Source organism: Theropithecus gelada, chromosome X, assembly GCF_003255815.1.
Source record: "Theropithecus gelada isolate Dixy chromosome X, Tgel_1.0, whole genome shotgun sequence".
In the NCBI taxonomy this organism is placed as follows: Eukaryota; Metazoa; Chordata; class Mammalia; order Primates; family Cercopithecidae; genus Theropithecus; species Theropithecus gelada.
Genome location: NC_037689.1, coordinates 78,516,942 through 78,531,575, shown reverse-complemented (window position 1 = coordinate 78,531,575; position 14,634 = coordinate 78,516,942). Strand labels below are relative to the sequence as shown.

Here is a 14,634-nt window from a genome sequence, read left to right as displayed (position 1 = left end):
CGATCTCCTGACCTCGTGATCCGCCCGTCTTGACCTCCCAAAGTGCTGGGATTACAGGCGTGAGCCACCGTGCCTGGCCATAGTGGTGGTTTTTACACTCCTGTTTACTACTGTCAAAACTTATCAACCTGTATACTCAAAAAGGGTGATACTGCATATAAATTATATCTCAATAAATCTGACAAAAACAAAGATCTAAAAATAGGTCTTTACCTTTGGTGTCTTTTCATCCTAGATTTTTTGACATTTGGCAAAAAAGATGATACATATTTATCTAAGTTGACTTTCCAGTCTAATATTTTTATTTTCCTCAATAGTCATACTCAAATGTGTTAGGACTTACAGGCTATAGGATTGAAAGCCGTGTTGATAGGTACACAGCTGTGGTGGGAAGCAAAATCATGACTCTAAAACCTACCATTGGCTGCACTGTGGCTGATGTTTACACACACACACACACACACACACACATATATAATCATTTTGGCTCAATATATGCTCCACCCATCAGCAACCTGATACAAATGGAGACTGCAAGGCATGTTGGGAAAGGCAAAGGAGGATGGGAGGTCCAGCCCAGCCCACTGGAGAGAGACTTGTTGAAGCATAGGACAGGCAGAGCTTTGAAATGGTACATTTAGATGTAGCTATATCAAAAGTGACTTGTCAAAAAGTAAAGGGGAAAATTCACTTAAAAAATTAAAATGTGATGTATACAATAGATGCTACCAAACCTCACTCCATCTGTAACTCTGTAGTGACTACTAAGAACTTACCCTAAGTTATCAATTTCTGTATTATTTGCATTTTAAGAAGTTCAAGTACTTTCATAATCAAGAAAAAATATAAGCTTCAGTTTTAAGTTGATCATTAATGGTTAAATGGAAAATTGGCAGATAGGAGACAAAACTAATGTGCAGCTCCTACTTGGACAGACAAAACAGCATCTGGAGACTCACATTGTAAACTTTTGCTCCAAGAACCACAGCAAGAACATACCAGGAAAACCAAAAAAAAATCACAGACCATTTGAAAGAAGCAGTTTGCTGCTGCAAATGCCATGAGACAGCTGAAAAACTGAGTTCCCAAAGTATGACAGAGAGAAAAGTCAACCTCCAAACATACATCCCCACTGGGAAACCTGAAAATCCAGACCACCAGAGAAGGATTTAACCTTACCTAGAGCTGAAATGGATTTAGGGAGCCAAGCAAAATATAAAAGTAGAAGAAGCAGTGGGAAGGGCCCTATAGGCACTCATGGTCCGCAGCTCCAGCCCAGGGAAGCCATTCCTGGCTTTATCTCACAGAGGTCCCTGGGGAAGGGAAGGCAACCAGCAAGAATTGTAGAGAGGCCACAGAATGAAAAAACTTCTAGCTGAACTCTGTAATAATTTCAACTGAGCATGAATTTTCTTGAGCAGAAACCTGGCAGGGGGGAGTGATCAGGAAGCTCAGATATGAGCACAGAAGCCATAGCTGACCAGGTGGGCAGGCAGGCAAGGAGGGGTAAGACCTGAGCCCTGCATGTTTTCTCAGTGGGGAGGCTGGCTTGTAGCCTGGGGCAAGATCTCAGCCCTGCTCACCAGCTGCCTGGATATAGATGTGCAGTTGGGAGGTGGGGCAAAGCAGGAATGAGATTGGCCTTGCTGGCTGCATGGAAGCTGGATGAGGCCTGTCCCTGCCGGCTTTCCCCCACTTCCCTGGCAACTTGTTTGATGCAGCAGACAGCCATAATTCCCCTGGGAACATAACTCCATTGGTGAGAATCACCGTCCCTCCACCATCTCCCATAGTGGCTGCAGCAAGCCCCACCCAAGGAGAGTTTGAGCTCAGACTCACTTAACCTTGCCCTCACATGATGGTTTTTCTTTAACTGCCCTGGTCACCAAAGACAAAAGACAAACTCCTGGGAAACCAATGGCACTACCCATCACCTGAAAAACATGAGTACCCATCCTAGTCAATGTAGGGCAAGATTATATACCCTTCTACGACAGCAGAAGGCACTCTCTTCAAAGCACCACCTGCTGGAGGCCAGCCAACTCAAACCATTACAGCAACTTATAACAGAACAACCCTGCTCCAAAGAGGAAAAAACAAGAGCTAATTCCATGTCCTACAACACCCTGGCTAACTAGAGGTCCTGAGTCTGTCCACGTGACAACTTCACTGCTAGTATAACCAGCATTTGAAAAAAACAGCACACTAAACAAAACTATAAGCAAGGACTTCTACAGAGTCCACTTCACTCCCCTGCCACCTCCAGTGGAACAGGTGCTGGAATCCATGACTGGGAGACCTGAAGATGGATCAAGTCACAGGACTCTTTGCAGACATTCCCCAGAAACAGCCTGGAGCCTGGTAGCTCCAATGGGAGGCTAGACTCGGAAGAACAATAAGAATCACTGCAGTCTGATTCTCAGGAAGCTGTATCCCCAGAGAAAGAAGGAGAGCACCACATCAAGGGAACACTCTGTGGGACAAAAGAATCTGAAGATCAGCCATTGAGTTCCAAATCTTTCCACTGAAACAGTCTACCCAAATAAGAAGGAACCAGAAAAACAATTCTGGTAATATGACAAAACTAGGTTCTATAATATCACCAAAAGATCACACTAGCTCTCCAGCAATTGATCCAAACCAAGAAGAACTCTCTGAACTGCACATAAAGAATTCAGAAGGTTGATTATTAAGCTACTCAAGGAGGCACCAGAGAAAGGTGAAAACCAGCTTAAAGAAATTAAAAAACAATACAAAATATAGATGAAAAAGTCCAGGGTGAAATAGAGATCATAAAAGACAAACACAGCTTCTCGAAATGAAAGACACACTTAAAGAATTACAAAATACACTGGAAAGTTTCAACAATAGAATTGAACAAAGAGAAGAAAAAACTTCAGAGCTCGAAGAGAAGGTTTTCAAATTAAACCAATCTGACAAAGACATAGAAAAAAATTAAAAAATGAATAAAGCCTTCAAAAAGTTTGAGTTATGTCAAATGTCCAAACATAAGAATAACTGTTGTTCCTGAGGAAAGAAAATCTAAAAGTTTGGACAACTTATTTGAGAGAATAATCGAGAAAAACTTCCCTGGTCTTTCTACTGATCTAGACATCTGAATACAAGAAGCCAAGAACACATGGGCAATTCATTGCAAAAAGATCATCACCTAGGCATATAGTCATCAGGTTACCTAAAGTCAAGATGAAGGAAAGAATCTTAAGAGCTGTGAGGCAGGAGCACCAGGTAACCTATAAAGAAAAACCTAGCAGATTAACAGCAGATTTCTCAGCAGAAACCCTGCAAGCCAGAAGGGATTGGGGTCCTATCCTTGGCCATCTTAAACAAAATAATTGTCTGTCAAGAATTCTGTATCTGGCAAAACTAAGCTTCATAAATGAAGGAGAAATAAAGGCTTTTTCACAAAAACAAATGCTGAGAGAATTTGCCATTACCAAGCCAGCTCTACAAGAAATGTTAAAAGGAGCTCTATATCTTGAAACAAAACCTCAAAATACACCAAAATACAATTTCCTTAAAGTATAAATCCTACAGGACATATTAAAAAAAAAAAACCGTAATGAAAAAGAAAAACAAGGTATTCAGGTAACAACTAGTATAATGAATAGAACATTACTTCACATCTCAATACTAAAGTTGAATGTAAATGGCCTAAATAATCTATTTAGAAGACACAGAATGGCAGAATGGATAAAAATCTACCAACCAAGTATCTCCTGTTTTCAAGAGACTCACCTAAGACATAGGGACCCACATAAACTTCAGGTAAAGGCATGGAAAAAGACATTCAATGCAAATGGAAACTAAAAGTGAACCAGAGTAGCTATTCTTGTATCAGACAAAACAGACTTTAAAGGAGCAACAGTTTAAAAAAGACAAAGAGAGACACTGTATAATGGTGAAATATTTAGGGCAACAGGAAAATATAGCAATCCTAAATATATATGCACCTAACACTTGTGCTCCCAAATTTATGAAACAATAACTATTAGACCTAAGAAACAAGATAGATGGCAACACAGCAATAGTGGGGGACTTCAATACTCAACTGACAGCACTAGACTGGTCACCAAGACAGAAAGTCAACAAAGAAACAATGGATTTAAACTATATACCCTACAACAAATGGAATTAACAGATATTTACAGAATATTCTACTGAACTACTGCAGAATATACATTCTTTTCATCAGCACATGGAACATTTTGCAAGATAGATCATATGATAGGACACAAAAAAGTCTCAATAAATTTAAGAAAATTGAAATTATATCAAGTACTCTCACAGACAATAGTGGAATCAAATTGGAACTTAACTCCAAAAGGAACCTTCAAAACTATACAAATACATGGAAATTAAATAATCTGCTCCTGAGTGATCTTTGGATCAACAATAAAATCAAGATGGAAAGGAAATAATTCTTTGGACTGAATAATAATAGTGACACAACATATTGAAATTTCTGGGATACAGCAAAAGCAGTGCTAAGAGGAAAGTTTGTAACATTAAGCACCTACACCAAAAAGTCCGAAGAGTGCAAACAAACAATCTAAGCTCACACCTCAAGAAACTAGAGAAACAAGAACAAACCAAACCAAACCAAACCAAGTGGAAGAAAAAAAAGTAACAAAGATCAGAGCAGAACTAAATAAAATTGAAACAAAAAATACAAAAGAGAAATGAAACAAAAAGCTGGATATCTGAAAGATAAAATCAATAGACCATTAGCAAGATTAACCAATATAAAAAGAGAGAAGTACAAATAAGCTCAATTAGAAACAAAATAGGAAATATCACAAATGATAGCACAGAAATACAAAAGATCATTGAAGGCTACTATGAATACCTTCATGACCACAAACTAGAAAACCTAGAGAAGATGGATAAATTCCTAGAAATATTCAAGCTTCCTAGATTAAACCAGGAAGAAATAGAATCTCTGAACATACCAATAACAAGTAGCAAGATAGAAAGAGTAATACAAAAAATGCTAACAAAAAGAAATCCAGGACCAGATAAATTCACAGCTGAATTCTATCAGACATTCAAAGAAGAATTGGTACCACTCCTACTGAAACTATTCAAAAAGACAGAGACAGAGGGAATCCTCCCTAAATCATTCTATAAAGCCAGTATTGTCCTAATACCAAAACCAGGAAAGGATATAACAAAAAAAGAAAACTACAAACCAATATCCCTGATGAATAGAGATGCAAAAATCCTCAACAAAATACTAACAGAATCCAACGGCATATCAAAAAGATAATTCACCATGATCAAGTGGTTTCCTACCAGGGATGAAGGGTTGGTTTAACATACACAAATCAATAAATGTGATACACCATATAAATAGAATTAAAAACAAGAATCATATGATTATCTCAACAGACACAGAAAAAGCATTTGATGAAATCCAGCATCCCTTTATGATTAAAACCCTCAGCAAAATCAGTATAGAAGGGACATACATTATGGCAATGAAAGCCATCTATGACAAACCCACAGCCAATATTATACTGAATGGGGAAAAACTGAAGGCATTCCTCCTGAGAACTAGAACAAGACAAGGATGCCCACCTTCTTTTTTTTTTTTTTTTTTTTTTTTTTTTTTTTTTTTTTTGAGACAGTGTTTTGCTCTTGTTGCCCAGGCTGGAGTAGAATGGCATGGTCTCAGCTCACTGCAACCTCTGCCTCCCAGGTTCAAGTGATTCTCCTGCCTCAGCCTCCCAGGTAGCTGCGAATACAGGCATGCACCACCACGCCAGGATAATTTTGTGTTTTTTGTAGAGACAGGGTTTCTCCATGTTGGTCAGGCTGGTCTCAAACTCCTGACCTCAGGTAATCTGGCAGTCTCGGCCTGCCAAAGTGTTGGGATTACAGGTGTGAGCCACCGTGCCCGGCCGCCCACTTTTACCACTTATAATCAACATAGGATAGGAAGTCCTAGCTAGAGCGATCAGACAAGAGAAAGAAATAGGTAAAGAGAAAATAAAAAATCCAAATCGATAGAGAAATTCAAACTGTTGCTGTTCACCAATGATATGATCGTATACCTAGAAAACCCTAAAGACTCATCCTAAAAGCTCCAGATCTGATCAATGAATGCAGTAGTGTCTGCATACAAAATCAATTTATATAAATCAGTAGCACTGCTATACACCAACAAAGCCCAAGCTGAGAATCAAGTCAAGAACTCAACTCCTTTTACAACAGCTGAAAAAAACAAGAAGTTAGGAATATACCTAACCAAGGAGGTGAAAGACCTCTACAAGGAAAACTACATAACACTGCTGAAAGAAGTCATATAAAAAAGAAGTCATAGATGACACAAACAAGTAGAAACACATCCCATGCTCACGGATGGGTAGAATCAATATTGTGAAAATGACCATACTGACAAAAGCAATCTACAGATTCAATGCAATTCTCATCAAAATATCATCATTATTCTTCACAGAGCTAGAAAAAAAATCCTGAAATTCGTATGAAACCAAAAAAGAGCCCACATAGCCAAAGAAAGACTAAGCAAAAAAGAAATCTGGAGGTATCACATTACCCAACTTCAAAGTATACTACCAGGCTACAGTCAACAAAACAGCATGGCACTTGTATAAAAACAGGCACACAAACCAATGGAACAGAATAGAGAACCCAGAAATAAAGCCAAATACTGACAGCCAACTGATCTTTGACAAGAAAACAAAACACAAAATGGGGAAAGGACACCCGATTAAACAAATGGTGCTGGGATAGTTAGCAAGCCACATGTAGAAGAATGAAAGTGAAGCCTCATCTCTCACTGTATACAAAAATCAATTCAAGATGGATCAAAGACTTAAACTAAGACCTGAAATCATAAAAATTCCAGAAAACAACATGGGAAAAACTCTTCTAGACTTTGATTTAGGCAAAGAGCTCATGACCCAGAACCCAAAAGCAAACTCAACAAAAATAAAGATAAATAGATTGGACTTAAACTAAAAATCTTTTGCACAGCAAAATAAATATTCAGCGAAGTAAACAGAAAATCCAAAGAATGGGAAAAACGTTTTTAAACTATGCATCTGATGACGGACTAATATCCAGAATCTACAAGGAACTCAAACAAATCAGCAAGAAAAAACAAATAATCCCATTAAAAAGTGAGCTAAAGGCCGGGCGCGGTGGCTCAAGCCTGTAATCCCAGCACTTTGGGAGGCCGAGAGGGGCGGATCACGAGGTCAGGAGATCAAGACCATCCTGGCTAACACGGTGAAACCCCGTCTCTACTAAAAAATACAAAAAAACTAGCGGGGGAGGCGGTGGGCGCCTGTAGTCCCAGCTACTCGGGAGGCTGAGGCAGGAGAATGGCGTGAAACCGGGAGGCGGAGCTTGCAGTGAGCCGAGATCGCGCCACTGCACTCCAGTGTGGGCAACAGAGCGAGACTCCGTCTCAAAAAAAAAAGTGAGCTAAAGACATGAATAGACAATTTTAAAAGGAAGATATACAAATGACCAACCAACATGAAAAAATGCTCAACATTACTAATGATCAGGGAAATGGAAGTCAAAACACAATGAGATACCACCTTATTCCTGCAAGAATGGCCATAATTCAAAAATCAAAAAACAATAAATGTTGGCATGAATGTGGTAAAAAGGGAACACTTTTACACTGCTAATGGGAAGGTAAACTATTACAACCACTATGGAAAACATTACGGAGATTCCCTAAAGAACTGAAAGATCTACCATTTGACTCAGCAATCCCACTACTATGTATCTTTGGTTTAAAATAAAAGAATAAAATAAGTCATATGAAAGACACTTGCACATGTATGTTTACAGCAGCACAATTCACAATTGCAAAAATATGAAACCAGCCTAAATGCTCATCAGCCAATGAGTGGATAAAGAAAATGTGGTGTATACATACCATAGAATAATACTTAGCCATTAAAATAAAAGAATGGCATTTTGAGCAATCTGGATGGAGTTGGAGACCATTATTCTAAGTGAAGTGTCTCAGAAATAGAAAACCAAACATCATATGTTTTCAGTTATAAGTGGGAGCTAAGTTATGAAGATGCAAATGCATTAAGAATGGACTCTGGGGATTTAGGGGAAGGATGGGAGTGGGGTGAGGGATAAAAGGCTACGCACTGGGTTCAGTGTACAGTTTGGGTGATGGGTGCACCAAAATCTCAAAAATCACAGCTAAAGTACTTATCTATGTAACCAAACACCACCTGTTCCCCCAAAACTACTGGAATAATAATAATAATATATGATTAAATAAATCTAGTATACCCATACTATGAAATACTCTGAGATCATTTAAAAATGAAATATATTTGTATATAGTAACATGGAAATACATTTATGATATATTCTTAAGTAAAAAATATAGTTTTGGAAAAATAGGCACAGTATCACTCAATTAAAATAAACAACCAAGTCTATATAAATATACACATTTATACTTATATGTTTCTATGTGAATGCAAAGAAAAAGATCTCAAATACAAATAAAATTAAATATAGCAGTTGTCTATGAATAGTGATAGAGGAGGCAGTGTAAAGATAATTGGAAATTTTCATTTTCTAGATTTCTATATTGTTTGACTTTTCAATAAATATTTTTGTAACAAAAATATCAATATTTAAACGTCTTTTAGAAGTGGGTTAGCATCTAAGGGAGGCTTTTATCTGACCTCTAAACTTTAATTATAAAGTAATTTTACAATAATAAATATAAAATATTATTGAGAGCACTGAGATACGTAATAAAAACCAACCTGAAGATTTCCTATACATTCTGAAGGTGAGTCTAAAAGATCATACTGTAGCCCAGACATTTTACTCTCAGTGCCCTCTCACCTTCCTGATGTTTAATATATTACCAATAAATTAAGGTTAGCATAATTGAGAATCTGACACAAAGCAGATCTTTCTTTTATTTTTAAACTTTTATTTTAGGGTCGGGGGCACGTGTGAAGGTTTCTTATATAGGTAAACTTGTGTCACTGGGGTTTGTTGTATAGATTATGTTGTCACCCAGGTATTATTAATCTTAGTACCCAATAGTTATTTTTTTCTGTTCCTCTGCCTCCTGCCACCCTCCATCCTCAAGTAGACCCCAGTGTCTGTTGTTCTCTTCTTCATGGTTCATGAGCTCTCATCGTTTAGCTCCCACTTATTAGTGAGAACATGCAGTATTTGGTTTTCTGTTCCTGTGTTAGTTTGGTAAAGATAATAGCCTCCAGCCCCATCCATGCTGCCATGAAAGACATGATCTCACTCTTTTCTATGGCTGCACAGTACTTCATGGTGTGTATGTACCAGATTTTATTTATCCAATCTGTCACTGATGGGCATTTAGGTTGATTCCACATCTTTGCTATTGTGAATAATGCTGCAATGATCACTTGCCTGCATGTGTCTTTATGGTAAAATGATTTATATTACTCGGGGAATATACACCCAGTAATGGGATTGCTGGGTTGAATGGTATTTCTGTTTTTAGGTCTTTGAGGAATCACCACGCTGTCTTCCACAGTTGTTGAACTAATTTACACTCCCACCAACAGTGTGTAAGTGTTCCCTTTTCTCCACCATCTCACCAGCATCTATTATTTTTTGACTTTTTAATAGTAGCCATTCTGAGATGGTATCTCATGGTGGTTTTGATTTGTATTTCTGTAATGATCAGTGATATTGAGCTTTTATTCACATTTGTTGGCCACATGTATGTCTTCTTTTGAAATTGTCTGTTCATGCCCTTTGCCCACTTTTTAATGGGATTATTTGATGTTCTCTTGTAAATTTAAGTTCTTTATAGCTGGTGGATATTAGACTTTTTTCAAGTGAATAGTTTGCAAAAATTTTCTTCCATTCTGTAGGTTGTCTCCCATTCTGTAGGTTGTTTACTCTGTCGATAGTTTCTTTTGCTGTGCAGAAGCTCTTCAGTTTAATTAGATCCCATTTGTCAATTTTTACTTTTGTTAGAAGCGATATTTCTACACTTTGGATTTTCAAATGGAAACCTAATATTCTTATATCAGTTTGCTAGGGCTGCCATAATAAAGGGACACAGACTGGGTCTCTAAACGGCAGAAATTTATTGTCTCACAATTCTGGAGGCTAGAAGTTCAAGATAAAAGTGTCAGCAGGACTGGCCACTTTGAAGGCCTCTCTTCTTGGCATATAGATAGTCATCTTCTCCCTGTGTCTTCACGTGGTCTTCCTTCTGTACCTATGTGTATCCAGATTTCCTTTCCCTATAAGGACATCAGACTGGATTATGGCCCACCCTAGTTGACCTCATTTTAACTTAACTACCTCTTTAAAGGCCTTATACAAATAGTCACATTCTGAAGTACTAAAAGTAAGGGCTTGAACAGATGAATTTTGAGGGGACACAAGTTGACCCATAACAGTTCTGTTATTTAGAAATTACATCTATTTCTGAAAAGGTAAATAATGACAACCATTTTATGAATGAAATCAGAAAATTTAGTATGCAAAACATTTAAAATGCAAATTAATTATTAGATGAGTTGAACTTTTGTTTAAAATGATTAATGGACCTTTTTACAGAAGAGCAACTGTGGGCAATGCATTACTCTTGATTGTATGTGCATCGTCTGATGGATCATGCCTAAAGTTCATCTCATTCCTAAATTTATCTCTTAATCATCACCTCATCCCTGGACTCTACTAAATCCCTAAGCTCCAGATCATCCCAGATTTTTACTTCAAGGGTAGAGGAGGGAAGATTTCCCAGTCATGATCTTCAAAATATGGATAGTATGATGCTGAATGAAATCATCTATGCAATATACTTATGAAAGCAAAATAAATACATTGTTATCATGTTTTTAAAAGTATGATCTATGGGAAAACATATGAACTCACATATTTTAAAAAGATCTAGTATTTGATGGCACAACAGGGTGACAACAGTCAACAATATTTTATTATATATTTAAAAATAAATGGTATAACTGGAATATTTATAATACAAAGAAATAATAAATCTTTGAAGTGATGGATATCCCATTTACCCTGGTGTGATTATTACACATTGTATGCCCATATCAAAAAATCTCATGTACCCCCTAAATATATACACCTACTATCTATCCACAAAAATTAAAAAAGAAAAAAGAATATCTGAATCCTGCGAAACCAAGGCAGATTATATATATAGATGTGTGTGTATATATACACACACACACACACACACACGAAAATAATATTCAGGACTGTGATTCAGATGACCTGAAGTTTAGTTCTTTCTGTGCAGGAGAATCAGCATAACTAGGTCAATATATTTTACTTCTTTGGTTCTCAATTGTTCTCCCTATAAAATACAAATGTATGGATTTTGACAATCTATTCACAAAAGTAGTCATAAGGAATTATAATCCTGAAATATGTTATGCTTCTTAGAAGGAAGATCTTCCAGATCCTCTCCAATGTTAATAACAATAATAATCATCATCATAATACTATTAACTATTATTTTGTATTTATCATGTGTCAGGCACTATACCAAGAGATTTACACACATAATCTCATTAGTCCTCAAAATAACCATGAAAGGTCACAGAGGAAGAAAGTGAAATTTAGGGAAGTTCCCCAAGATCACATATACAGTAAGTGGCAAAGTCAATACTTGAGCCGAGGTAGATCTAACACCAAAGTCTGGTTATTTGCTACTGATACGATGCTTTTTAACAGTGCATTAGAGAGTGAAATTTATCAGGAATTGTATTAGTTTCCTAGGGCTGTGGTAATAAATGACCACAAGCTGGGTGGCTTAAAATAACAGAAATTTATTCTCTCAGAGTTCTGGAAGCTAGAAGTCTGAAATCAAGGTGTAGGCAGGGCCATACGCTTGCTGAAATGCCCAGGGGAGTATCCTTCTTTGCCTCTTCCTAGTTTCTGGAGGTTGCTGGCCATCCATAGTGTTATTTGGCTTGTGGCAGCATAACTCCAGCCTCTGTCTCCATCTTCATATGGCTGTCCTCTCTCTGTATGTGTCTGTATATGCAAATTTCCCTCTTCATATAAGGATACCAATTACTGTATTAGGGCTCACTTGAATCCAGTATGGCCTTATCTTAACTTGATTACATCTGAAAAGACCCTCTTTCCAAATAAGGTCACATTTACAAGTTCCAGGTGGATGTGAATTTTAGTGAGACACTCTACAACCCAGTACAGGAATTATTAAGTAGATAAGAAATGGGAAAACTTTTGCAGTATGTTTGACTATGGTTTTCTCAAGCTTTGGAGACTGAAAGGTTATGTTATTTGAGGCTTTAATTTCACTGCTTTTTGTTTTCTTTGCCAATGCCAAATAATGTTCCTACCAGTAGTCATATACTGCATTGTATTTTACTTTAATAGTGCAGTATAATTTGAAACCTATTACACAGAATTGTGAAAATATAATTTCAAGATGAGCAACTGTGGGCAATGCATTATTCTTGATTATATGTGAATCGTCTGATGGATCATGCCTAATGTTCATCTCATTCCTAAATTCATCTCTTAATCATCACCCCATCCCTAGACTCTAAGCTCCAGATCATCCCAGATCTGTCACAGATCCACAGGGTTAGAAGGGACCCCAGATAGTCATTAGACTATGAATCTGTTTCTGGTCAAGTCTCACTGGCTTATGCCATTATTCCTATTATGGTACAGTATCATCTAAGCCTCTACTCAATTTGTCTTGAAAATGTATTGTGGAAAATATTTGTATATAATTATTAAATATTTTATTCAGAAGATGATCTCTGACCTTAAGGGCCATGCATAAGAATAAGAGGCAACTCAAGACTTGCTCTAATGTTGTAATAATAGTAGGAAACATGTACTGAATCACCAGTATGTTCTGTTTACCACTGTTCTAAGTGCTCTACATACATTTACTCATTATATTTTCACAATTCTGTGTAATAGGTAGTATTATTTTTATTCTATACATGAATAAAATGAGCACAAAGAGGTAAAATAATTTACTAGGAAATAGCAGAGCCAGGATTTGAATTCAGACAGTCTAGCTACAGAACTCACACTTTTGTATACTATGGTCTACTGTCTTCCAAACACTCTGCTCTCTTGCCTCTGTAGCCAATGCCTTTGTTGGATGAATAACAGCAAATTGGAGCTTTAAAACAGCATAATATGAATGCTAGGTAGGTTAACGAATTATAACAATTAATTCCCCTGAAGTGAGAATTAAAACTGGCTATATAAAGTAGCTACATAAACACTCACAGTTATTACTGATAAAATAATGTAAAGCTAAAGGTTTATTAAGACTAATGATTAGCTTACACCTTTTAAAATGGAAAATGCCACAATCTCTTTAGAAAGGTAGTATATTTTGCAGGTCAAGCCAAGATGGTGGTGAGGAGCAGAGAGGAGCACAATAAATATACTGGAACTGTGATGGTGAAGGAGTTACCCTTTAAAGTCTCTTCTGGGGCCTTTACTCCATGCCTTAAAGAGGAGATGGATTGGGCAGAAAGGCAACATACCTAGGACAACAGTGTTGAACAGAGACAGCCTAGGGTCACTATGTCAGAGTGCTTACCTGTGTCCTTCTCTGTCATAAATCCTGATAATTTCCAATTTTTGTCCTACAGCCAAAAGGGACACCGAAAATGTTCTTCTCTATCTCTGGGTAAGCTTCCTGAAAAATCATCATTCTAAACTTTCTCCTCACCTAAGTGTATTCCTGGGAAAATTGCTCAGTGTATAGGCTTTTATGTTATTTACTTTCAGATGAAAATAAGGACACAGGTCCTGATCAATACAATTTACAACATCCTCTTACCTTTTTCTGCTGGGCTCAAAACAGTCACTGTGAAGAGAGAGGAGAGAGAGAGAAAGAGAGAGAGAGAGAGAGAGACAGAGAGAGAGAGAGAGATGGGTGAGAGAGAGAGACAGAGAGAGAGAGAGATAAATTAGTTATATTTAAAAAGTCTTGTCTAACTCATTTTCCACAGCATCATTTGAGTAATTTATATAATAGTACTTTAGGAAACCACTAGCTAAAGATGAGGGAAGGCAAGAGTGATTACATTCCATCCTTTGCTATCTTCCTTTGTCTTAAACCTTCAGCAAGGCTTTCAATCATGAGAAGCTGTTTAATCAAGATGATTTTCAACGTTTCTTTCTCCATTGGGCTCTAATAAGCCAAGTAGAGATCCACCAATAAAAGGCCTATGTAAACATGATTTCTTTAAACAAACAAAAGATGGTTTTCATACAAAATGATCAACAGTTAAGGATCAGAAAAATAGGGAAAAAGTCCAAACAGAGAATGAGACTACATTCTAGGAGCTATTTCTTCAGGCCTTTCATTAGTCATACTTTCTTTTTTTCTTCACATATAGGTCTATTTTATTGAGTCTTAAAAAATCTCCTTTTAATGATTATTTGAATGGATTTGTTACTACGGTTACATTTAATCTGTGTTAAAAATCTGACCAGACAATGTTTTTCTTTTTTCTAATGAGTCCGCCTGAAGATTGATATCAACTCCTTGTTGTTGTTGTTTTCCAGTTAAACAATCAATACTGGTTAAGAGTGCTTAAAAGAGGCACATACTCT

General features: G+C 37.0%; 1 protein-coding gene across 2 annotated transcripts in view; it reads right to left on the bottom strand.

Annotated features, from left to right (window-relative positions):
- ZDHHC15 (zinc finger DHHC-type containing 15) overlaps window positions 1-14,634 on the bottom strand; it is a 151,944-nt gene that overhangs the window by 116,207 nt on the left and 21,103 nt on the right. The window contains exon 2 of one of the 2 annotated variants that reach the window (XM_025372513.1): window positions 13,856-13,882. The exons of the other annotated variant lie outside the window; for it this stretch is intronic. Within the exon in view, the coding sequence (XP_025228298.1) occupies window positions 13,856-13,882 (27 nt within the window). The remainder of the gene's footprint in view (window positions 1-13,855; window positions 13,883-14,634) is intronic. 2 annotated transcript variants of the gene reach the window in all.